This window comes from Calonectris borealis, chromosome 19 (genome assembly GCF_964195595.1).
Source record: "Calonectris borealis chromosome 19, bCalBor7.hap1.2, whole genome shotgun sequence".
Classification (NCBI taxonomy): Eukaryota; Metazoa; Chordata; class Aves; order Procellariiformes; family Procellariidae; genus Calonectris; species Calonectris borealis.
The window spans coordinates 7176404-7202664 of record NC_134330.1 but is presented as its reverse complement, the minus strand read 5'-3'; the positions used below and the strand labels follow the sequence as shown (position 1 = coordinate 7202664).

The window sequence follows — 26261 nt, the reverse complement described above, 5'->3', positions numbered from 1 at the left end:
ATATTTGCCTCACCCCTGCTATTTGGATTAAGTTAGTCTTAAAAGTTGCTTCTGTTACTTGCATTAGAAAGAGCTGCTTCCTCATCTGTTGCTACACTCAGTTGTGTTTCTTTAGTTCTAAGCACACAACCCTGAAGATTCAGGTCTTGAATGTTATACATTAGAGCCTCTAACTGATCCTAAAAACCCCCAGTTTTGTTCATATGATACAGCAGCAAATACATCAAGCTTTCTTTATTCCCAATGCCTCGCACCATTAGCATTGCCTAGAGAAAGCTGATTTCCTTCCCACTGTTCAAGACTGCATGCCCTTACACTTCTTCTTGAATGCATACTCGATTCTCCATTCTAGTGAAATTCAAAAGCAGGTTGTTTTTTCATAAGACCCAGCTCATTAGCTCTTTAGGACTCTTCGACAGGGAACACACTGGAAGAGAACTGAACTGCTGGAAGTCTAGGCACTTACTGGTATCTTACTCCCTGCCCCTTAAAACCAGAAGACAGGCACAGTAAGTTTTAAGCTCTCTATACCTGGCAGCGCATTCTCATTTCCAAGCCTGGCTGCCAAGCCTGGCCGATACAAATAAAATTTAACACAGATCCTCCTACTGCATACGGGCATCTCTGTTTCATTTACCAAGGCTTACAGCTTTGCATTCCAGTTTAGATCATACGTGAGAAAAAACAGGTGGCCTCAAGTTATAAACAGTCCCAAATGGCGCACCAATGCAGGGTCTCCAAACTCACGCAACAGCCATGCGTTGAGTTGTCATTTGAGAGGCTGTGACAGAGCTGGACAAAACAGGTCCCTAAAGCCAGACATTCTTTACCTCTCTGAACTCTAAACATTTAGTCAACATTTGGGAATTTACTTATAAATTGGATTACCTTTATAATCTGTTTTCTGGTTCCTGTGCCCACACCGTTGGCAACCAAGGAATTTGCTTGAAAAGATGACTTTTCCACTGGCACTGTGTGTTGAATTTTGTTGGTACAAGGCCAGCTGCTTGTAGTATTTAACGAGTAAGCGGGGAAAGGTCTTTGAAGATTTATATCCAATGAATCTCCAGTTTCAAAGGTTTTCATCCATGATGGGGTCTTTAAAAGAAAAGAACACATGGAAATTTAATGCCCTCTCTATATCAACACTCATTAAGCCAAAAAGAACATCAGATGCACAGTCAGAAAACAAAGGCCATCTTCCCTTATAATTTTTCCAAGCCTCCCTTCTCTCTCTAAAACAATTGACTCGGAGCCGTTTTTGATATATGTGGAACAATGTGGAAAGACAAAGCCAGCCCTATTCTTGCACTGGTTCAGGAACAGGCTAAAGTGTTTATATAAATAACAAGAAATTTATGACAAATCTGCGTTCAGTTCCTCACTGCCTTAAAAAAAAATACACAAAGACTTTTATGACTTTCAGCAACCACAAAGCACGGGAATGAGAATATTATGCAAACTATGAGGTTAGCAAATGTGACACCCATCTACAAGAAGGGCCGGAAAGAGGATCAGGGAACTACAGGCCTGTCAGTCTGACCTCGGTGCAGGGGAAGGTTATGGAACATGCCAGATCATCTTGAGTGCCATCACATGGCACGTCCAGGACAACCAGGTGATCGGGCCCAGTCAGCATGGGTTTATGAGAGGCAGGTCTGCTTGACTAACCTGATCTCCTATGACAAGGTGACCCGCTTAGCGGACGAGCGAAAGGCTGTGGATGTGGTCTCCCTAGACTTTAGTAAAGCCTTTGATACCGTTTCCCACAGCATTCTCCTGGAGAAACTGGCTGCTTATGGCTTGGATGGGTGGACTCTTTGCAGGGTAAAAAACTGGTTGGATGGCCGGGCCCAGAGAGTTGTGGTGAACGGAGTTAAATCTAGTTGGTGGCTGATCACGAGCGGTGTTCCCCAGGGCTCAGTTTTGGGGTCAGTCTTGTTCAATATCTGTATCAATGATCTGGATGAGGGAACTGAGTGCTCTCTCAGTCAGTTTGCAGAAGACACCAAGTTGGGCGGGAGTGTTGATCCGCTGGAGGGCAGGAAGGCTCTGCAGAGGGACCTGGACAGGCTGGACCGATGGGCTGAGGCCAACTGTATGAGGTTCAACAAGGCCAAGTGCCGGGTCCTGCACTTCGGCCACAACAACCCCAGGCAACGCTACAGGCTTGGGGAAGAGTGGCTGGAAAGCCCAGTAGAAAAGGACCTGGGGGTGCTGGTCGACAGCCGCTGAACATGAGCCGGCAGTGTGCCCAGGTGGCCACAAAGGCCAATGGCATCCTGGTTTGTGTCAGAAATAGCATGGCCAGCAGGACTAGGGAAGTGATCATCCCTCTGTACTGGGCACTGGTGAGGCCACACCTCAAATACTATGTTCAGTTCTGGGCCCCTCACTCCAAGAAGGACATTGAGATGCTGGAGCGTGTCCAGAGAAGGGCAACGAAGCTGGTGAAGGGTCCGGAGCACAAGTCTGATGGGGAGCGGCTGAGGGAACTGGGGTTGTTTAGCCTGGAGAAGAGGAGGCTGAGGGGAGACCTCATCGTGCTCTACAACTACCTGAAAGGAGGCTGTAGTGAGGTGGGTGTCGGTCTCTCCTCACAGGAAACAAGTGATAGGATGAGAGGAAACGGCCTCAAGTTGTGCCAGGGCAGGTTTAGATTGGGTATGAGGACAAATTTCTTCACCAAAAGGGTTATCAACCACTGGACCAGGCTGCCCAGGGAAGTGGCTGAGTCACCAACCCTGGAGGTATTTAAAAGACGTATAGATGTGGTGCTTAGGGACATGGTTTAGTGGTGGGCTTGGCAGTGCTGGGTTAACAGTTGGACCTGATGATCTTCAAGGTCTTTTCCAACCTAAACCATTCTATGGTTCTATGAGGAACCACATTTAAATGTGTTATTAAGTTACAATTTAGTTTGCTCCAAGACCTTAAACCCTTACTGTGATTTCATAATCTGTGAAATAAGATGATTATTTTTTACTTATGGTACTGATATCCCACCCAGAAAAAACTTCTTAGATTTGTTTTGACGTGAATTTTCCTTGTCTGTGTTTACACTTTTAATATTTTACTATCAAGGGTACTAAAGCACATGCCTTGAACTGAAATATAGTAACCACCTTTGGCACACCCACACTATCCTCTTTTATGGTTCATGCTGAAAAAAGCAGCAGGTATTTAGGGTACATACATTCCCTAAGGAGCGATCCAAGGATCCCAGTACTTCATTCCAATGAGAGTAAAGCCCAGACTGTTTTTCTTCTAGTTTCAAAGCATGAATTTCAGACTTCAGTTCTTTCAGTCGATCTTCAAATTTTCTGCTCTTTTCTAAGTAGTCTAGCCTGTAGTGCACACATTGGAGACAAAAAGCTTATTGGCATGACATAGTGCAAGAACAGGTGTATGTGGAAGGAGAGAGGAAGTTTTGTTTCATTTTGGTATTTTGATAGGCAAAATGAAGTCTGGCACATGTCAGCCTAACTCCCCTGACCCAGTGAGAAGGGGGTTCACTTCCACCCTTCAGCATTCACACACCTACTAACTTTTTACCAAGCATTTCCTTCCAAACCAAGAGAGGAAAAGCCTCCCGATGTATTAGATCAAAGCAATACCATACTTCAGCACTAGAGGGAAACTTCTGTCCTCTAACATGCTGTTACTCCAGCAAAATACTTTGCTCCTGACAATGCTCTCCACAACAGAAGGGTTCTGGACTTGTCATGGCTTGATGCCACCAGAACACACTTCCTCTGTGTAAATAACTAGTCTTATACAGACATAATCCACACCAGCTCAGTAAAAGGCCTCCAGCTGTATGTACAAGTAGAAGGCCATCCTGAGTTGTTAAAAGGATGAACTGTGATTCCCAGAGATTTTGTTTTCCCTTTCTGTACTTTCCATGATTAACGTTCTCATTTATTTACACCATAAGCATACTGATACCTCTCTCTCTCTATCTCAAAGGATAGTCTCTTGAGGTCAATGTCCTTCAAATCCAGCTTTATGGATCCTTTGTCAAAGTTGGCATCTCTAGTGTCAGTTGGCAAGTATTGCGGGTACTTGTGCTGAAAGAGGGAACACAAGCACTGTCAGTAAGATCTGATTGTTTGATTTCGGGTTTATCTCCCCAACTTCTGCAAGAATGCCATGCTGAGCCATTTCATAAGTTACCCATGGATTCTGCGACACACAGATGCTCCTGCAGCCCTTCCCCTCTACCTGAGTGGCCCCAGATGAACTGCTGAAGTCCACAACCCACAGATCCAAGGGCAGAGAAGTATCCTGGCTGCAATGTTCCCGTCTATTTCAGCAGAGAATGGAAATCCATTCTCAGCAAGACTGGAGCAGAAGAGGGAGTTGGGGCACACAGCCTTAGTGCTACCTTTTGCTGGAGACAGCTTCATCTGCTTTGCCTAGACACTCACGGGCAATTCACATGCCAGGACAACACAGCTGGCTCAGGACAACCACCTCCACAAAGTATTGCCTGATGAGATGGCACAGGGTCGGTATTAGGCATGAACGCAGGCAAGACAATCTCTGCTCCCTAAGTCCCAACACCAGTCCTGTTTTTAACTTTTGTCTTGCCTTTCTTGTCATCCTCACTCACTACCCTGAACAAATACAACTTCCATGCTAGCTGCACTGTGTTTAAGCACCAGTTGGTCCTATAGGTGTTCATCCCCCAGCTGGATGCAGACATTCCACTACTCAGCTTGATGGGGGCTATAAAAACGCAATCAACATCTGACTATCTCTAAAGATGAAGTTGTGCCCAGTAGAGCAGAAACTTACAGGATAATTAAGCCTGGTTATGTCTAAGAGTTTCTGCTTTGCTTTCCGTTCAGCCTCTCTGGCTTCATGCAGATCTTGTTTCAGATGCTCTGCTTCCTTGGCTCTGTAAGACAAATATCCTGACATGAATGGTTGACGATTTCCAGTATAAAGCAACACATGGATTTCAGAGCTACGCACCTCACTAGCTTCCAGAGAACAAGATCCATTACTGTGAGTGATTTCTTTACCCAAAGACACTTGTGGTAGGATGGTCACATGGAGAACTAACTGGACACAGCATGACACATGCTTTCAAAGACAATCCTGCACAAACTGGCTGAATTAACATGTTTTTCCTACTCCTAATTTCCATGGGCTCAGTTATGACCTGCTGATACAGATTCTCCAGGCTGTCAGAGATCCCTGAGGTGGGGAGAGGTGCAACATATCTGCTCTTTATTTTGGCAAGCTTTTTGGCAGTATCCTAAAATAAACAGAAGGCCTTTAATAGCAAGGTTAAACATCCTCTGTCAACACTGGTCTGCTCTGCAATTTCAGGCAGCACAGTGTTATGGAACACACAAACACTTATAGAGTGGTTTATATTCCACACAAGTTTACCTGGTTTACACTTCTCAGAGATCTAAAAGGGATACAAGAGACCATCACTTGGTACTAATGAATTAAAACAGCCTTATAATCACAGGGTATACAGATCGGTAAACTTAGATAGCTAGGTAGCCAGTGCTCTTTTGATAATGCTAAATAGAAAATACTTCTGCATTCTGGATCTTTAATACTAAAGATCTCTAAAGCCTTGCATCTGATCCTCTATAAACTTCTTGACCTGCATCACAACCACTGGTACCGGGTAGAACAAACAAGATGCAAGAAGGCTTAGTCACTCTGAAGTGTTGCCTCGGGAACAATCCCTCCCTCCCGGGCTTAGCTCTGAGAAAAGCAGCACTCCCTCCACCCAGGCATCCCAGTAGAGACCACACAACCCCACTCAAGCAAATCTAACCTCCGGTCAGACTCCTTCACCAGTTTCACTGCTATCAGCTCTGCCTCCCGCATCTTTTGCTCCATGAGGCGTTTCTCCTCCTTGGTTTTCAGAGCTGTGATCTCCAGCCTCTGTCGCTCTTGCTCAGCTTCTGCAGCGTTCTGGGCCAGCAATTTTGCCTCTTCTTCCGCAATCTGAGCTTTCTCAGCCAGCAACTCTGCTGCTTCCTGGGATCGGAGCTAAGAAAGAATTTTTCTTAGTTACCCTGTCTAGCATCTACAAAATCACCCCTGCAGACAGACAGAAACACATCTTTTCTCAAAAGATCAAGTGATAAAAGTATTATTCCTTAAAACAAGTATTCCTTAAAAGTCTAGTAAACATAATTGTAGTTGTAGTCTAGTAAACATAATTGCCTAACTTCCTTCCTGCCTCTCACTTCTACAAAGCAAGGAGACACATTGGCTTAGAGTTGGACAAAGACATCAACAAAAAATTGAAGTTGGCCCCTTCAGTTACCAGTGCACCATGCCCCCTTCTCCCAATTTCAGCTCCAAGGTTGCTTCCTTTCTTCCCTCTTTGCCTGAAGAAAGCACTGTGAACCAAATACAGGGAGTAAATGGCTCACGGCAAATGGAGATTATGGCAGATCAGGGTTTTCCCAGGTATTCCAGCATGCCCTCTCCACCAGTGGTCAGAAACTCTCCAGCCTTGACTGAGCCATAATTCCTCGCATCTCACAGGAGCCGTAAGGAAAAAAAAAGCTTCCAAACCAAGAAAGCCCTTCAAGCACAGGAATATTCAGACTAATGTGCTACTCACCAGGGCCTCGTTGGCCTGCCTGGCTTCATCCTCCAGCTGGAAAAGACGCCTTTCCAGCTCTTCTTTGGCTCGCTCAGCTTCTTCTCGGAGCTGCTTCTCCCTGGCCAGCCTTTGATTCTCCATCTGGAAATAGAATGAGCAATACCACATTTGCGGGTTTGCAGCAGAATCTCATCTGGGCCTGAGGCAGCACAGCAAATGAATCTAATAAAGAACGGACTGCTCTCTAGCTGGTGGACTGATATTCAACAGAGATGCAATGCTGAAGCTGCTTGCACTTTGCAGCACTGAACTTCTTTAACAGGTAATACTGGTTATTTCAGACTGCTGGAAGAGCACTTGGATCGATCTGTTATGTAGCCCGAATCTTTGCGATCACCTATTCAGTTTCACAAACATCACTTACATCCTCAGATGCTGCATACACACTAGAGCTGTTCCCACATTCAATCCTGCTGCACTTTCTCACCTCCCACACACATATATTGATGCAATGCATGGACAGCAAGGGCACCAGCTGGAATAATAATCAGTGTTTTCAACAATAGAGGAGCAGAAAGAATCTACCTTTTTTCTAGCTTTTTCTTCCCTGGCTTGTGCTTTCATTTGCTGGATCTCTATTGAGTCCACTTTTCTTCTCCTCATAAATAGATCGTGGTTTCCAATGCACAACTGCAAAATCTGGATAGGAAAAGCAAAGCAAATGCGATTTTGATGTACTTGTGCCCTAGCCAGAGGGACAAAGAGCCCCACATTGGCCTCACAGAACACCAGCTGACAATTCTGACTTCAGCACAAGTGCTGGCAGTTGCTTCCCTTCCAAGAAACACAGCACCCAGGGCAGGCTCAGTACCCAGGTACATAACAGTTTAGAAAAGTTCGTAACAGGATGAGGGGTTCCTTCTGTCCTTCATCCCCCTCTGGTTCCATTTTCCTGAATAAGAACAGGCAATAGATCTAGGCCAAGAGTACACAAGATGTAGCTGTGGGAATGGTCACCTGTGATGGCCCCTCCACAAGCTTATTGAGAGGTAACCCAGCCCCTATGATTGTGTTAGGAAGCAATCAGTGCTGATACAATTAGCCAGTTGATTAGGTCCCTTCCTTGTTGCTTCTCCCAGAAAAGGAGAGGCAGTAACTGATTAACAACCCACAGCAGCCAGATTGGCAGATGCTGCAGTGGCTTTGCACCTTTCCATATGCTACATCCTCCCCTTCCAGAATCTGGATTTCCCTTTGTGATCTGGGCAGTCTTTCACATCTCGCTTTCCACCCATCATCTCCCTTTCCCAGAGAGGGCAAATGTATGCACCCTGACTTCCCAGACAGAACAATCCTCAGGAAAACACATGCTGAAACTCAATGCTCCCTGGTCTCTAGGTTTTACAAACAGTATTTCTCACCCAGATATCAGTCAGTATTACCAGGGTCAGTTTTAAAGAAGAAAAGCAGCACACTTACCAATTTGTTCACTTTGAGTTGAGAGGAAAAGAACTTGAAGACTTCTGCTTTTTTGTCAAGAGGTTTAATAGTTAACTACACAGGCAAAAGAAAAAAGAAAGGAAACAGTGAGAAAGAGGAACAACAAAGCTGAAACTATTAATACTAATGCAAACTTTAGCCCATCTCTACTTCTCTACAGGGAAGCAGTGATTTATGCCACAAATGTGGAGAGAGAGATGCAAAAATGTTTTGCTCAAAAGAATCAGAACCAGGGCTGCTGTTACACAGGTTCCTCATCTGCTCCCGTACAGGCTGTTAGAAGATAAAGCCTCCCACAGACTCACCCCAGTGCCAGTTTGGATGGTGGTTTTCATAATACCACCTGTGCATGGCAAACTATACTAACAACACTGGAACAAGCACTGGTTATCAGGAAAACAGAATACATTACTAATCCCCCGAAGTAGTCATATTCTTAAAGTCAGGGAGATGTCAAACACCTCTCTGAATACCAATCATTGCAGGTGTAAACAAAATGTATCCAGGGCCTGAAGGACTTGTTCTTCTGACCATCAGATAACAGTCCTGAAGCTCCTGCTTTCTCACATTTTCAGTCCTATCTCCCAAGCTGTTTCCAGAGGACACGAAGGGCTTTCATGCTGCCAGGTCAGTACACGCTGTTTCACTTCATATGTTGTGCTCGGTTTGGCTGCATAACAAAATATGGCTCCATTCTTTAAGATCCTGTTTCCTGTGACTCATGGGTTAGTTAGCACTCTATTCCTATAATTCATTTGCAATGCAATGTATAATTTCAGGCCATCTGAGTCACCAAGATCATAATGTCCTACAGCTCGTTTCACCCTGTAGGTAACAACTGGTTGAATGTGTTCCCTTGTGAGGAGCAGGGCTGTGAATGTGTCACTGAATATAGTGGAGCTTTAATATAGGGTTGCCCAATTTCCCAACAATAGGGAGTTAAAGCAATTTATTCACAGACCAGAGGAGAAGTTTAATGTCACGCAAGGACCACAAACTTTTTGGAGGCAGAACTCGTGTAGGCTGCCCTGCCTGATTTAATGAATGCACATCTAACTCTGGACAGCAAATCTCATCCTCAATGTTTTTCAAAGGGCCCACAGAAAATGGACCAGTCTGGGCTATCCTTTGGCTGACAAATTCCAGGTATTCCAGTACCAATGTAGTTTTTCTGGTTTTGTTTTTCTCATTATAGCCTTCCATGTAGCCACATGATTTGTAATGAGACTAAATTTCACCCACTCCCCACTGTACTTTCTACAAGTAAAAGATGGGCTCTGAAGTCATAGTGAAATTGCAATGGTAGGGTTGTGCTGAAGACTGAAATCATGCACTGATGAACTGGCAGAATTCAGACAGAAAAACATGTACATCTCTCTGCATGTCTCCTCCTGCCAGTGTGCTTCAAACCTCATCTACAAGGACAGCTTCTGCATATGAAAACGGCATTAAGTCTTTACAGATCATCTAATTCCTGCTGAGATAACTGAAGAAGCTAGTCACGGTGGCATTCATAACATCTATCTTTTTCAGAGATCAACACACTTGTTTTGCAAAGGACAAGCAGCAGGGAAGGAACCAGAACAGTGGGCTCCACAAGTTTGGAAAGCTCAGAGCAGTCTCTGGCTCCCAGGGGAACCGAGGTTATGCAGCACATCTGAAAGGCAGGTCTGTTATTTTTAGTTTTGTAACAAAGCTCCCTAGGATTTTCCCCTTCTCCCCCAAATTATTTAAACAGAGACAGCTTTCAGCCTGTTCCAAGAATCCCAGTCCACACCCATGCCCATATAAAAAGAATAATATATCAAAGCCATCATACCTCTTTCTCACTATAGGAAATGTTTCTGATAGCACTCCACTCAAACGACTTATTTGGAGAGAACCTGTTGTTAATGCTGTAGATATGAATACCTTTGGCATCAACTCCAAGCAGGAGATCTGTATGGTTTTTATTTTGCTAAAAAACAATAGATATCAGTAAAAACCATTTATGGTGGCATTAAACAACCACAGACAAGAACCACGCTTATTCTAATACATTGATATTTATCTGTATTTTTAGGAAATTGATATTTCCATAAAATATTATGAATGTTGTCACTGCTAGCTAATAAACCCAGCCCTCTAGGTTGACTATAGCAGCTCAAACTTAGTTTATTTCTCCTTCTTCCTATTACATACCCAGAGCTACTCAAGACCTTTGTCAGATTGTAAAACATTAATCTTAACTGTTTTGTTCACCTACTCATTTAGCAGGCAAGTCAACCAAGTCAGGACAATCAGTACACAGCCCACCATCAGCAGAGAAAAGCAGAAGCCAGGAGTCCCAGTTCCAAACTCCCTGGAGGATTTTAAAAAGACAGTACCATCATCTACAGCAATTGAAAATTGCTAAAATAAAGCACTTACAGCAATTGGAAAATAATTGACACCATACATTTCCAAGTCTTGGGCAATCTTCAGGTAGTTCATCTCAGCTTCATCCCTACAGAATAAGGCCATGATTATACTTGGAGATTCCTTTCCAACCTTTCTGTCCTAGCCAATTCTGCATTTCCCACTTAGAAAAGAACAGGCAATCTGGTTCTTTGTACTTTCTTTAATTTTGCCATCGTACTCTAAACAATAGAAAAAGGATAATAAAAACAGCATTCTCTACAGAATAAAAATAGTAAAGCTGTACCTATTTTGAATCATGGATAGTGCAATCTTTATTAAAATTCAAGTCCAGTCTTATCCTTGTGTTAGTTTTGCCACTCCATCATTATTTCATCTTGGAGACCTACCCTATCATTGTTTTCCATGACATGAGGATATTTCCTTCAGGAAATAGAGTTCATGGAGAAAGGAGTCCTGAACAAATTCTAAACAGAGCTTTGGGCAGAGGCCAAAGAAGGGTGAGAATCTCTCCACCCACCGTTCTTCTCCCTTCAAGGTGAGGCATCAATAAGTCTTGAGGAAAATATTCAGTAAAAATAGTGCTAAGAAGCATCTAGAACAGCCAAAGAGAAATTGAACTGAAATATTAGGAAGGGCTGCCTCTGGGTGCCAACAGCTCCTACGTCTTGTTTAATTGAATTTCCAGGCATGCTGAATGTGTTAGAAGTAGCTGAATGTCCACATGGACTAGCACCAAAACTCAGTCCTGGAACTACGATGCCATGGCTTCACTGTTTTGGTTCCTTGCTAAGTATGCTGACACCTTTTTGAGCCGTGATTTTCACAAAGTATAAAAGATATCAGATTCTTTTATTCTAGAGGGAGACTGGCGTGATATGGCTCCAGAAAGGCAGCTGCCGCATAGGGCAGACACACTAGCAACTCCAGGTAGCTAACGGCCTTAATTGAAAAGACTAATCTCTCAGGGCTAACTGCAAATTCAATACAGCTCAAACTTTCTGCAGGAACTTCTCTCTGCTGGCATACATGGACTCTGATAAGACAGGACTATTTTAGATATGTTAGGTTGTGGCCCTCTGCAAAAGCCCTCAGCTTCTCTTCAAAGCAAGTCCGATTTACCACACTTGGAGCCCTACACAAGACACTTTTTACCCTAGATGAGTGGGTGTTTCTTATCCTTAGTTATAAATTAACCTATTAACATCACAGCTTGGAAACCAGTATTTCTTTGCTCACTCTACAAAAGCCAAATTTCACTGAAGTAAGCAAATAACCAATTACTGAAATGTATGGGATTTCCAAAGAAAGAAATTATTTCAATACCTGGCGATACCCCTGTGCTCAGCATACCAAGCAGTAATCTTTTCTTCCCACATCTCTGCTGTCAGCTGATACTGCCTGAGGACCTACAGAGAAAGGAAGGAGTTTGGTTTCCTTTGAAGATACAAATACATGTGCTGCCTCTCCCAAGCAACATGAATGCAGCAATGCAGTTCACAGCTCGGTCATTTTGCCAAGTTCAGGGCAAACGCAAACAGTTTCTAATGCTCTGGTTAATCCCACAGCAGTATCTGTGCTGCAAAAAGTAGATTCAAAGATTTGGTTTTATACCAAATAAAGACTTACCCTTTTGGGTAAAAGTTCATCATGGGCTAGAAAGCCTGGCTCATGAAAATTCGGGTCGTAGTCACCATACTGTCCCAAGAAAAGAAAAGATACTTCAGTTTGTAAGATGCAGAACGATGAAGAACTCGTCACTTGCATAGCTTGATGCAATCGCTTGAGACAGATTTTTTTTTTTGGTTCTCCTGTATACAGAGTAACACATAATAATCAGGCTCCCCTCATCTGAACTGTCCATGGAAGATACTTCCAGCCTTTGTGCTATGCACGTGGCTCCAATACCGCCACTAAGGTGGCCTACAACCTTAGACTTCAGTCCTAGCCTGCAGCTCTCGGTATCTGCAGATACAAAGGAATCTCCCATGACTTCATACCCTTCTCTGAACTACAGACTACGTTCAGGAGTGTAAGCTTCCCTACTCCTACAGCCTACTGCATATAGGCTGGGCTGCTGCAGAGGGCCAGCCCTGCTAAGAATTTGTATTCGCCTCCTGCCGTTGTATAAGTTTGGCTCTTGTGGCATGAAGTGAACTATGTTCTGAGAGATACTAAAAAACACCATGTCCTTCCATTGTGAGCTCTGGTATCAGCATCTGCTGTATCCATGGACATTTTTTAAAACAGGAAATAATTCTCGCTGGGAGAAAGATTACATTAAAATATTAGGTCCAAAGAAATCCCCTAAGTTGCGAAAGCATAGCATGTAATACCAAAATCCTTGTAGTGGCATCTAATGCTTATTTTTCTAGCTGCGCCTGTACCTCCCAGGATGATCTACCAGGATGACCTACTTCTTTAACAGCAAATTTTAACACTGCTGTGTTTTACATACCACCATGTATATGTGTTGGTTAAAAAAAAAAGAAAAAAAAATCAATAAAAATAGCACTTCTATGCACAAACCTTGGCCTGAACAGCATAAGAAGCCAGTAAAACTGTTGCTTCTGGAGAACAATAGATTTCCTCATCCAGAATTTGTTTCTTAACCTAAATCAAGAGAAAAAGGGAGCAATTTAAAGAAGTTCAAAGTCAGGACTTACATCAGGCTTGAAATGAAACTAGACATGCCCAGACTATAACTTGGCACCAAACATCACCATTATGAGTTAATAACAGCAACAATAAAACGGCATTCAGAAACACAGGAAGCCTTTATTTAGCATTACATTTAACGAGTGGAAAAAAAAAAAAACAAACAACCACCAACTTCTGAAAGTTAAAGTGTCTTAATTCTAAGTTCATAGAAATGCCAGTCAGCTATCTCCACACATTTACATAAAGAGTCCTGAAAAAGAATGAATTATAAAACATGAATTTTATTGTCAGCACTTCATTCCTTTTAACAATTCTTTTTCTTCCTGCTTTGGAAAAGTTAGCTTACAACATGTTTACAACATGTAAAACATCAAATTTTAGGTTGGAAGGGACCTCTGGAGGTCATCTAGTCAAATCAGGTCCAACTAGACCAGATTGCTCAGGGCTGTCCAGCTGACTAATATTGCCAAGGACAGAGACATACTGAAAACCATAATAATATATTCTCAAGCTTTCCAGAATGAGAAAATAAAGGAGACCCCACAAAGGGAAGCTGACTAATAAGGCACTTAATTTATTCAATTACAGTAGCCTAAGCACAACAAAAACATAGGGGCTTAAAAATAAAAGCCCAGTATAAATGGTAAAGAGTATTTTAACATTCTTTTCATTTTAATAATCCATGATGCTACCAAGATCAGAGGTGTAATAGTTTGTAAGATGTTTCTTGATTTTAAATCAGCTGGGTAATTTTTACTTGAAAACCTAAAGAGGGAAGGGGAAATTAATCTTCACAAATCCTCCTCTCAGGTGTAATGTCTTCAGCCTACTAACAAGCACAAGACAAGAAAATTTTGCATAATGCACAGTCTTAAACATTTCCAAAAAGAAAAATTACTTGAGATAGCACTGAGCTATCTTTACACATACGCTTTGGCACTGTAGGTACTGTGAACTGAAATGAACCATCAAGAAAGTTTTTCTTTTAAATTTGGCCTCTGGTGAGCACAATATATGAACCTGAGTTATAGTACAGGGAAAATTCTTTCTAAGCTGTTAAAATGGAAAGAATGAAAAGACTTTTCTTCCAAATTGGAAAGCTCCAGTTTTCATATTCCATGGTGCAAATCATACGTTTCAGAATTTAGAACAACTTAAGATAAATCCCCCATAAGTGTAAGGGTTTTTTGGGGTTTTTTTTCTGATCAATTCTTACAAGGACATTTTGTTATACTTCTCTATGAAGGAGCAAATTGCCTAATCTTTAAACTGACAACATTTAGCTTTAGTCATTTACATTTATTCACACATTTTGTAAAAAGCTGTTATGCCACATTAATTTGTAAAGGTTTGAATAGTCAGTAGAGCTGAAATCTGTAGGCATCCAGATGTCCATACATGTTTTTCCTATTAGCATCCAGGTGTGATCTTAAGTTCTTATAGTCAGGAAACTTTGCAAGTTCAAATTTGTTTCAGTCTTGTTTTTCTACTTTGGAATGAGAAGAATTTGCTAATTGCATATCTGCTAGTCAAGGCAGGTTCAAGGAGAAAAGAAAAAAGTGAAAAAAATCAGGATTAAAAGACTAGGAAAAGAGTTCTGCCCCTCTCATTCCTTTCCAAAACTAGCTTAAGAAACAAATTGCCAAGTGGTGAAGAGTTCTGGATGAAGTTCTGGTTAGTGTATTAACCCTCGGAATAACAGCATTTTCCCATTACTTCATTAACACATCCTCCTCAGGGAACAAGTGTATTTACTGTGTTTATTTACAGATGCAGATTGAATTTATTCCATACACCCAATCTACTTGCACAGACACATACTGCTGAAAGCTACCAGAATAAAGCAACACACCAGAAGGCTGTAACTTGCAGAGGACTCCACAGCAACTCAGGAGACAAGCTGGATGTCACAGACATTGGAACAAACAGCTGACCAACAAGTGACCACCCAAAACTCAATGCTTGTATACCTACAGCTACAGCTATGGCCTGTTGCTGCAGCTGAGGAGCCACAGCATGGCTTTACCCAGTTGATGCATCTTTATTTTGATAACGAAGCATTGCACTCCAAGAATTTGCTCCTTCATTTGCTTTTTAATGGAGCTAAAAGAACCCTAACAATTTCTGGGACAAAAAGAAAACCAAGTGGCAGATAAGAAAGCTGCCTCTGCAAAGCTACCAGCATCAATGCATGCGTGGGGTTAACTGTTACTTTTACTGGCTTCCATCTCATGGAAATTTGTAAATTTGTAAGAACCACCATGGCGTACAGATCAAGCTGCATTCACACAGCTCACAACTCTGCTCTTGAGCACAGTACTACTGTCCTGCAGCTCCTCAGTAGCTGCCCTATGTCAGAGCTGAAATGGGTTCTGTTATCTGTAATGAAGATTTGTCAGGGCTGGAGATCTATTCTGCTAGCATGAGTAGAGGGCACCCAGTTCAATGGGGTAGGGAAGACAACTCAAACTGGCTAATTTGACTGGCAGAAGTCAGTGTGTGCAAGTCTGGACGTTTCAGAAGAATACCAACTCCATACCAAGGGAACAGCACTTCTCATCAAGGGCCTATCAGACAATATGATGATGCCTCCAGATTTTGTCTTTAAAAGGATCACACATTGAGGTGAATCTTTGTTTGAGTTGTAGCTGTGTACGCTGCTCCGCTCCTTTTGAAACTCGCTAGATGAACAAACCTGTATTTCAGAATGGCTATCAAATTCTATGATCTTTTTTCCCTACAATCCAAAATGAAGATTTAAGAACAACAGGTTAGGGAGTTCTTGTTTTCTGGTGATTGTGCCTTCTACAGTCATACACAACAAGATCTCCCAGTAACCACCTGGTCTATTTTTAGGAACTTGCAAGTTTTAGTTTCAGGGACAGGCTGTAGTCACAGGTCTTGTTCCATCTGCAGCTGATATGGGTGAAAAAGCCATTGTCCCCAACACCTTATCACCATTCCTTCCCTCTTCTCCACCTTCACAACTGCCACCGTAATTGCTTGTGTAGTCACTCCCACACACAGTGCGTGCATCTAATAACAGGTCTCTTCTAATTCTGCTCATTTTGAAAGAACTAGGTTAGGGAACGGTTACACAAGAGGTTACACCAGCAGGTCTAAGATGACAATGACAAGGAGCTGTTGAGACTCTCTTCATCCAACCTAGCTGCAGCCAGAGCAGACCAGATGACAGTCCTCAGTATAACTTCTGAAGCCGATAAAAATGATGGCTTCACGTTATACTTCTCAGCACTGACCAGTTAGGGCAAAAGCCTCACTGCTTGCAGTGCCAGCCTTGCATGGATTTTTTTTTTTTTAAACCCATACTCTAAGAGCAAAACAAGTCTGGAATATCCAGATGTGAAATTATCAGCCAAACTGCTAGGTGTAAAAGTCATTTTACATGAAACTACAGGTCTCAGCAATTTAACTCCCATTCCTAGCACAAACAGTAAGAGAAGCCATCAAGAGAACAAAAGCCTGCAGAACACAAACAACATTCAGCTTACCAGTACACAAAACCACAGCAGTCAGGAAAGATGTTTGTATTTCATGAAAATGAGATCTTTACAGAGACAGTGATACAGCTGAAGCCAGCATAATCATTCTGAGACTCTCAGCTGCCAACAAGATCAAAGACAATACAAAAGGACTGGGGTAAATACAGAAGGAATTGATGGTGAAAAACTGTTCCTGACCTGAAGGAAGAATAAATGCTGGGTAATTTCCTGTAATAGTTCCTCTTCTACCTTCTCTGGGTAGAATTTAGCCAAAAAATGAAAGCTAATGGGATCTTCTTTGGGGATTTCTTGATCTAAAACCTGTTTAAAGATAAAATAAAATCAGCAGCAAAAATAGTACATAAGTGTCTCAAAATAATATTCCAGAGGAAAATCAGAAAACAAACAACAATTCACTTAAAGCAGCCTTTCCATATTTAAGGATGGGCAATGCTGAGCTTTAATCTAATAGCAATCAGTGCATATAGTGGTGATTGGTGTGTGATACTTAAGGCCAAATGCAATAGAAGCAATCAGACCAAACACGACAAACTTTAGTCTTAAAAAAAGATACCATCTAAAATTATGAGTTGTCATGTAACACATTCCTTCAGCTCTTGTGCTAAAGAAATAAATCTTTTTATAAGTAGAAAATTTGCACGCTGTTATTTTTTGTTTCCCATACCTTTTTGTCCATTTTTAACCAGGTGCACATTCCTTTTATTGTGTACTGCAAGCCAAAAAACCAAGTCTCCCTTAAACCAAGTGCTCGGCACACCAGATCAAACAAGTCCTTTCCTTTCCACTTCATCTAAAAGAAAAAGAAAATTAAGAAAAACAGGTATGTCTTGAATGAATTCGCTACATTTTAGTCAAGCAAACCAGGCTACCATTTGCCTTTCTCCTACGAACTCATTTAACCACAGCATCACACACTTTATGAGCACAGGGAATGAGGATTGTACTACTGATTTCCTAGGACATGGCAAGGCTTTATTAATATTTGTAAAAATCTTATTCAATAGTTTATACAAATTGGAGAGACTGAGAGAAGGCCAGGGGAAATCAAAGGAGTCTCAGGGCACAGTGTAGAAATGCCAAACAATGAAAGCAAATCCATCTTTCACATACCTCAGCTATTTCAGTGGCACCAAGCCAAGCCTTTATGCTACTCTGATTTAAATGAACAGGAGCCTGTCTTCTAGAGTAATTTACTAGCCTGGATCCATAGAGGACAGAAACTTGGAATAAAGGTCCCAGAATTCACACACATATATCTCATTTTTTCACGGAAGAGGCAGCACATCTGTTTCTTCTGTTTGGCTACATGTTAAAAAACATTTTTTTGTCTAATTGCATGGGTCAGCCACTAAAAACTTAATGGCAAAAGAACTTTTGGGCAATATTTGGATGGAAAGCAGGGAATCATCCCAGCAAAAACAATATTTGGGGAGAAGGGAGAGAGAGCAGAGGAAGGCACACATCAAACTGGATTTGATAACAAGGACTCTGATCTCTAAATCAAATTTTCCAAATCCTTTATTTTCACAACTCTGCCTGCAAGTATTCTAGATCAGTAAGTCACAGAAGTGCACTGCTTGTGACTAATCTATTCTGTCGCTGAGGGAGGTAGTAAGTGAAATACTAAATGCCTTACAAGACAGTCAAGTCTCTTATTAGACTTGCCAGTCCCATTGGACCTCAGTTTTCTAACTCCTCTTCTCAAAATAACTGTATGTCTTTCTTTGCTTTTGCTGGATGATTAGGAATTAATCAGGCACAGTTCTGCCTCATCGATAGTGCAGCCCAATTCATTTAGCAATTGATCGCTTGCTATATTTGTTTTACCCCATGTTTTTCTGCAGTCATGATTTCTCTATTCAGTTTACTTATTAGCCATAACTAATAGAAGAAAAGCTAGCTTTTTCATTTGATCATTTTTCTCTTCTGCCCAGAGAAGTAAACCAGCCATTGCAGCTAAAGAAATTAACTGGAGTTTACAAATGGTAAATCACATTTGAAGAGAATGTCCCAAATCAACTAAGCACAAAAGTACCATTTTATAAATTATTTTATAAGCAACATCTTAGGAACAGCTCTGACCAGACTTCTTTATCCAAGCCAGCAGTGTCTTAAAGACCTCTGTCACTTACAAAAAAAGAATTTTGTGGAGAAGTAGATATACTCACAAACAAGCCCTGCATCATGTGCTGGAATGCTTACGAAGAAAGCAGGCCTACTGCTAATTTAGTTGTGTCACAGTCAAATGGATTTCATGGAAACAGCTTTAAATTCTGAATGGTCAGAGTCATTTAACAGAAGAATGCATCTGAGTAAGTAATCCATTGTTTATAAAAATAATAGATCAGTTTTAAGACCATCCGTGAACTGATAATCTGAACTTTTCAAATTTATTTTTGCTAATACAAAGGTCAGTCTCCATCCTTCTAGCATTCTGCTGAGGACTCTTACCTCACAGCTGAACTCCATTTCAGCATCCACTGTTATAATTTTGACTTTAAAAGTCTTTGGTTGTTTCTTCTTCAGGCCTCGGATGGACATATTTTTTAGTTTATGAGGATAGCCACACCTGAAATCAAATATGCGTTACATATTTAGGGCTGGAAATTCAATAATATTTTCTTGGCTAGATTCCAAAGTAGGATGAGTCCAAACTTGCAGAATAAAGTCACCTTTAAATACACATTTTGTGTCCAAGACTATAAGAAAGGATGTTGAAACAAAACATTTAGCTTACTCCTTAAAAATAAATTGCTCCAAAACGTCATTCCTGTCTTTCCTCTCAGACTTTGGCAAATGCTGGGTTCCTACAGTACTAGAAAGAACTTCATTCAGACCTTACATTGCAAGATCCAGGGGCCTGCCCCTCACTACGGCTGAGAACATCTAAGGAGCCTCCAATCCATCCCTTGTGCTCCATACAATCACCCGCGTCCATGCAATTCAGCAGCCTCTTACAACAAAACTCTGCAATGGATGAATGTTTACAGTTTCATAAAAGTAATACCTGGCTTTTGATTAATGCCAACAGAAATATGACATTTGTCATCCCTTTTACATATGCAAGCAAAATTCCCTTTCTCAGTAAAGGTTTCTGCAGTATGTACAAACACCAAATGCATCAGTGCAGGCTCCACTTGTAAAACACAGTAGAGAGATACATCACGCAGCAAAATCTTATGATATGAAATCCAACTCAGTTCTTTTCCATCAGTTATGGCTGCTTGAGCAACTAACCTATTGAGTTTCTTTACAAAATTACATCTTAACTCCCTGAAATGATACAAATGCCAAGAATATACGCAGTGAAATTAAGCTGAATTTACCCTGTTCTCTTGGACATACTAACTTACAATGATGAAAGCTATTTAGAACACAAATTTTTCCAGTGGAGTTCTTGTGAAGTGAAATGAATTTAATTTTGCAGAAGCCTACAGAAAATTCCTTCACAAATCTTCTATTCTAAATGCGATTGACTGCATGCCATCAAGAAAATTGATGAGACATGCTATTTCCACAGCCACAAGGGTTTTGTGGACACCATTCAAACAAAATGTTGAAAGTTGGGGTGCAATGATAGAGTGAATCTGCACTATGCAGTTCTCATGTTTATTTCTGAGCACTGGAAATCAGCCTGTAAAGTTTTCTTCTTGTTTTTACTTTCTAAAATTAACAGCTCAGACTTGCACAACTTAGTATTTGTGAACTATATAGGTCAAGAGGCATTCTTGGTTTCCTACAATACAAGACTATTACAGTGTGGCAGACTTCCAATCTCTCCTTAAGGAATTCCAAAATAAAGTTCTAGTTTAAACTGAAAAGTTCCATTTGTCTGTACCTTCCAGGATTTTATAAATTATCTTGTCCCCTTCTTTGCCTCTGCTGAGCTCTAAATTGGCTTGGAAATGTACTGATTATTTTCCACTTCCTTTAGTACGTGCCCCTCATCCAAAAACCAAGTAGCTAAATAGGAGGTAAAATGTATATGCAAGTTTTTCTTTTCAAATTGTAGGGAAGTTGAGGCAGAGAACAGATGAGTTAGTTACCAAATCATATGGACATCAGCAGCAGAGTTGAGAACAAGTACTTGAGACAACTCAGAGTGGGGAAGAAAAGCTCAGGAGGAAATTCATCTCTGACACCACTGAGACTAGTTGAGGAGTCCTCTCCCTCCAGTTGGTGCTAGTGAAGCTTCTGCTGAAGTCTTGTTTGGTTTGGGGCAACACACTTCAGGAAAGATAATGGGCTAACTGGAGAGAATCCAAAGGAGAGATCCAAGGGCTAGAAAACAATCTGTGGTAAAATGAAAGCACTGGTTAGTACAGAGAAGGGACAAGTGTGGTGAGACATTATAATGTCTGCTCTTCATGACCACAATGGTTAAGACAAGGAATAAAGGGCTTAGTTAAATTGCAGACAGGTTGCACAGTGAGAAAAATTCACTAACAAAAAAAATATTATGATGCTGAAAAAGCATAGGGTGGAATTTCTATCTTCCTGAACTTCTATCCAAAACAGCATGACAGTATCTGCTCCCTCCTCAAGACTAGAGGGAACTACATGCCCTCAAAGCACTCCTCCCAAGCTGGTTCTTCTGCTGGTGCCTGCCACCAGTCTGAGGAGAGACCAATTCACACTACTGAGAACCAGTGCAAGCCAGGGTGCTTCAGAGATAGGCATATCCAGAGCCCAAATCCCATCACCCCCAGGGTACCCCCTTGTCCTCATGGAATATTTTTTTAGAGGAGTGAAAAGCAGATCTTGCCACAGGGTACGTTTCCTCTATAATTTAGGCAACACCTCAGTGCACACTACTGAGCAGAGCTCAGGTCCTTTCTACTTAGCATAGAAAAGTGTTTTCAATTAAGGGGAAAGGAATATTTAAAAACCAAAAAATGACCATAGTAGTATGGTGTGATGTGACCACAGTAATATTGACAAGGAGAGCATCATGTGAAGGCATCCAAAACAGCAGTAATTATTCCAGTAATTTTTTGATCTCTAATCTGCAAGCTGCAACACAGCTAACAGCAGAATTATATTTTAACCTGCTACATTCCAAAGGTCTTTCCTGTCCAGCTTTCTTCAAAACCAGAGATTTATTGTAAATAATTGTACCATTGGATACAGTAGTTAAAGCATGAGAACTACAAACTACTATACAATACTGGAAACAACCCCTTCTTCTATTAGTTCTAGAAGAAACACCAATGGCTGAAGACAAAGGCAAAAAAGCTTCATAATTCATTTTTAATATGCAATTTGAGACTGCCAATTGAATTAAACAGGAACTTGGAGTTAGGGCCAGTACAGAACATTCCCAAAGAGTTTCATATGGAAAATGCTGAACAGAAAATTGAAAAACTGCATAAGAATGTACTAATTTTCTCAAAATATGACAAAAACACCAGAGCCCTTCATTTTGACTTTGAAGTTCTTTCTTTTTCTCTTGTATAATCTGGTTGAAATGACAATATAATTTGTTCAACATCTCCAATAGCATTTTTTTTCCTTTCCAGAATTTTTATTCTGTGGAAAAGTACATTCTGACTCACAGTGAAAAGACATTTTTGAATATAAAATTTTCCCAAGAAATGTAAACTGCATTTTAATCAATAGCACTGGTAAAGAAATAGAAAAGGTTTTCACACTGAATAGCTTAAATGAATGTCAGATACTGACAACATAAGCAAAAGCACTTCACAGTCAAGTTTTTCAAAAAATAACTACTTCTAGTAAGAGAAATCTTGCTGAATAAGACAATCTGGGTTTGCAATCTTTTGTTTAAATGCAAAAGCAATCCATTCTCTATATCCTTGTTAATAGCAACACTTAACTGCGAATCATGTGCAACGTGTTTCAAGATAGAGTTTGTCACTGAGCTCCAGTGATTTATTTCTGCAGTTGCCACAGGGATCTAAACTCAAACCCAGCAGCAGAAAAATGTGATAGATCAGAGCATGTCATAACCTTACCAAATAACACATTAATCCAAAATAGGGCGGGGTGATAAAAGATTCCTGTCCAGCCAGAATCTGGGTACAGGTAGTTCAGAAGCTGTGAATGTCCACGGCTTCTCCTGCACCTTATGAAAACCAACAGAAAGACGATAAAAGCTTTGTTTGATGAGGGGAACAGAAACACAGTGATGAAGAATATCATTTGCAGGAACTAAACGGTGCTGACTCTGCCTTTTAGCATGTTCATGTCCAAGATGAAAGAACTGACATCCACCAGCCCTGACTGGATCGTAGTCTTCTCCCTTCTTGACAATGAGAAACTAGTGCCTGAGCAAAACGTGGGGGTGCAAGGGAAACTGCGAACAGCAAGCAATAGCAAGAAGAACTAGCAAGGCAACTCTTGCAAGAACCGATGCTTATCTGTATCACAGCACTAGATGGGCAGTCGTGTTACACCACTGCGCTGCACACTTCATCGAAATGGGATATAACCCACGCATCAGATACCACTTACTTACAGTATTAACTGAAAAGTACAAAGAGAAAGAAAATGAAATCAGCATTCCCTCCTGAAAGCTCAATAAATCCACCAGTATTCAGTACATTAGAGACAGACACAGAGAAACACCTCAACAAACAAGCTGTAATTAACCTTCCCAAGAGTGAGAGTAGAATTTACTTTCAGTTTAGTATTTCCAAGGTGAATGGATGGTTTGCAGGGCTCTCCACAGGATATAAAGATTTCCCTTCACATGGCACTTGCTCTCAGTGACAACTATGCATAAGCCATTACCATCCAATCACACTTTGGTCAGCCACACTCAAGTGAAAAAGCATCTGTTTTCACACACACACAAGACAGCAGCACTTTTTAAGGTGAGACCTCCTTAGTCTCAGCTGCAGACAGGCTAGGAATTAATGGAAATTGAGAGACCCCTCTTTTATACCCCCAAAAGCAGTCTGTCCTTCAGGATCAGCACATGCACAGGGGCAGCAACTGTACCATCTGCTAGCAAAGTACTTACACGAGCTGGAAATATAAAACCCTTGGGAGTGCAGTGTGGTTTAAAGAAACAAGGTTTGGGAAGTACTTTAAGAGCCACCAACAGAAGATGCTTGAAGCATCAACTGCAAAAGCACATTAACATAGATACTACTACAAGTTGAAAGTCTCCTGCCATTGCTGAAATATTTACTGCAACTTTTAATCGCAAATTCCCCTGACTGTTTCTCCCAGTTCCTGAATTTCTATACTTAAGCTCAGAAATTAATGCAAGCAATTTGAATGCAGACAATACAGGAAAGTGTTGTGGGCTTTTTACAGTTGTTGACTCACACCTCTCCCTGTGCTCCCTGCCCTGCCCAAGCAACAATTTAAGCAAAGAATTCACTGTTTTAAAATGGGTCAGCAATATAAAGGTTTTTCTTACCTCTCAGTCTAAAAAGAAGTTATCTGAAGTCACCACTTGGAATCAAGACTTACCTCACAGATCATTTTCTGAATGAAGATAAGAAGAAAAAAAAGTTCTTTGTAATCCAAAATTCCATATTTTTCAGCAGACATCAATATCCAGCCCTCACAAGTTCTGCCACTGAAAATAAAATCCAAGAACAACTTTTATACTTGATCCCCTTTCCTTTGTTTCCTATGAACTGCAGCATGTTAGCGCCCTCTGAAAAATCAAAGAATTGCTTTCCCAGGTGATATGAAAGGCTCTTAACCATTTCCTGCCTGTGCCAGCAAGACTCCTCCCAACTTCTCTCCACTCTAATTCAAGCAATAAGGCACTAAAATAAGAGAAGCTCATGAATCTCGTCTTGGATATCTGTAAGAACTGATAACGAACTTCCAAATAACTCCTTTGATAGCGTTTGATCAAACTATTTCAACAGTGTCTCCCATCATACAAATAAGAGCCTGCTCTCACCATACCCGGCCACCTTAAAAAGGGAAGCTGCTCAGTGTTGTCCTATTAAGTAATAGATACAATTCCCTACCTGCCCTCTTCCTGTGGTGAGAGATGATGGGACAATAATGCCTGAAGAGAACAAGCCTGAAAAGTGGGCAGCAGCCAAAATACTTGCCAGCGGAAAAAGATAAATGAACACGCTTAAATAAAAAACCGATGGCCTCAGCCTGAAGTCACAGGAACAGACCACAAGCTCCATGAGCTGCCAGGAGCACATTACCTCAAAGGCAATGGCAAAGTCAAGACTTTTTTTGCCATTATTCAGTTTGTAAGTATTTTTTTCTTCCAACCCTCCATTTTAGATACAGATTTACAGAAACTGAATTTCTACCAGGGTATGGATAAGCAAGGACAACAGGCCAGCTCTCACTTCATGCATGTTACAATTATTCCAGATTTACATGGAAAACCAAAAAGATCTGGCTCATTTACATAACTGAACAGCAGGTAGAAGAGCACAAAAGTACCTCCTGTGCAAACAGACCTCAGTGCCATGCAGGCACAAAAAGAGACTGTGACGACAGTCAGCTTCATCCCCTGAAATTCAGCGTAAAATGGCACCTCAGCTCTCACACCTCTGCCTCCTCACCTCCTTCCAGCACCTCCAGACCGAGGCCTGCTGCAGATTGCATCCAGCCCTGCAGCACAACACATTGCTGCTGAATGTGGCACCCAGATCAGTTATTTATACCAAAAATGAGGCTGGATTCAGCTGTGTGAGCCCACAGGGGCCAGAAGTAGGGCAGACCTCCCCACAGACAGAGGCTCCTTGAGGAAACAGGGCCCATGCCCAGCACCTGCTCCCCAGTCTCCCCTGGCTGCAGGCCCAGGCAGGGCCCCCTGCCCTCCTCAGCCTGGGGGAGGAAGAAAACCTCATTTCTATCGGCTTTAGTCTCTTACTGCGCGCTGAGGCAGCCTCAGGAGCAGCACAGAGAAACGACACAAACACAACAGGCCCTCACCAGCTTCTGAGGGGGCCAGGCTGGCTGCCTGCGCCTTTAAATCCTCCCCAGGAGGCTCCTCCCTTCCCCGGCGCTGGCCCCGCCCCGCTGCCGCGCGGCTCTTCCGGCTTCGGCTCCGCCCCTTCCGGCACCGTATCTTTAAGGCCCCTGAGGCGCGGCGGCGGGAGCCTTGGCGGTGAGGGGGGCTGAGGGGCGGCTGTGGTGGGGCCTGGGCGGGCGTGCGTGCCTGGGCATAGGGCGCTGCTCGGGCTGGAGCTGCTCTCCGGGAGGTGGCTGAGGCGCTGAGCTGAGGCCCAGCGCCTGCGGGACGTGGCCTCCCCCTCAGCCCTGCTGGCAGGAAGGTTGCTGAGGCTGGGCCTGGTGCGGAGGGCTGTGGAGACCCCGGGGAGCGGGGGGAAGGCTCCAAATCTGTTTGAATTTCCTCTTTTATCCTCTTCTTCCGTGTGAGATACGCCTAGCCTAGCTGTCTGGCTTCTGTCTTCCGGGTAGCTCCCTTGTGCTTTGTGGGTGTTGCTTATTTTGTACACTTTTGCCTGTCCCCGGCCTGGTCACTGTGTGGCTGCTGGTGGTTAGCCCTGTTTTGGAGAAGGAGGGCCTCTCGCACTGACTCTTTCCTCCAGGCCTGTGGGTCACACAGCTGAGTCAAGGAAGCATTTCATCCTATGGATGTGTCTCTGCACCCCGAAACTTTTCTCTTG

At 42.1% G+C, this 26261-nt stretch overlaps 2 protein-coding genes across 3 annotated transcripts in view; one reads left to right on the top strand and one right to left on the bottom strand.

Moving 5' to 3' along the window:
* Positions 1–25599, bottom strand: part of LOC142090632 (merlin-like) — a 28317-nt gene extending 2718 nt beyond the window's left edge. Inside the window, exons 1-20 of the mRNA XM_075168836.1 lie at positions 25191–25599; positions 24115–24223; positions 22647–22756; positions 20718–20964; positions 19123–19240; positions 17336–17461; positions 16849–16971; positions 13016–13099; positions 12116–12184; positions 11813–11895; positions 10499–10574; positions 9909–10046; positions 8069–8143; positions 7175–7288; positions 6608–6730; positions 5807–6024; positions 4801–4903; positions 3949–4070; positions 3197–3347; positions 889–1098 (exon numbers count right to left, since the gene is read on the bottom strand). Coding sequence (XP_075024937.1) covers positions 889–1098; positions 3197–3347; positions 3949–4070; positions 4801–4903; positions 5807–6024; positions 6608–6730; positions 7175–7288; positions 8069–8143; positions 9909–10046; positions 10499–10574; positions 11813–11895; positions 12116–12184; positions 13016–13099; positions 16849–16971; positions 17336–17461; positions 19123–19240; positions 20718–20725 — 1941 coding nt within the window. The 5' untranslated portion in view covers positions 20726–20964; positions 22647–22756; positions 24115–24223; positions 25191–25599. The remainder of the gene's footprint in view (positions 1–888; positions 1099–3196; positions 3348–3948; positions 4071–4800; positions 4904–5806; positions 6025–6607; positions 6731–7174; positions 7289–8068; positions 8144–9908; positions 10047–10498; positions 10575–11812; positions 11896–12115; positions 12185–13015; positions 13100–16848; positions 16972–17335; positions 17462–19122; positions 19241–20717; positions 20965–22646; positions 22757–24114; positions 24224–25190) is intronic.
* MRPS17 (mitochondrial ribosomal protein S17) overlaps positions 1–26261 on the top strand; it is a 322974-nt gene that overhangs the window by 293637 nt on the left and 3076 nt on the right. Inside the window, exon 1 of one of the 2 annotated variants that reach the window (XM_075168840.1) lies at positions 25659–25738. The exons of the other annotated variant lie outside the window; for it this stretch is intronic. The gene's annotated coding sequence lies outside the window, so the exon portion shown is untranslated. Of the gene's footprint in view, positions 1–25658; positions 25739–26261 lie in introns of those variants that run through there. 2 annotated transcript variants of the gene reach the window in all.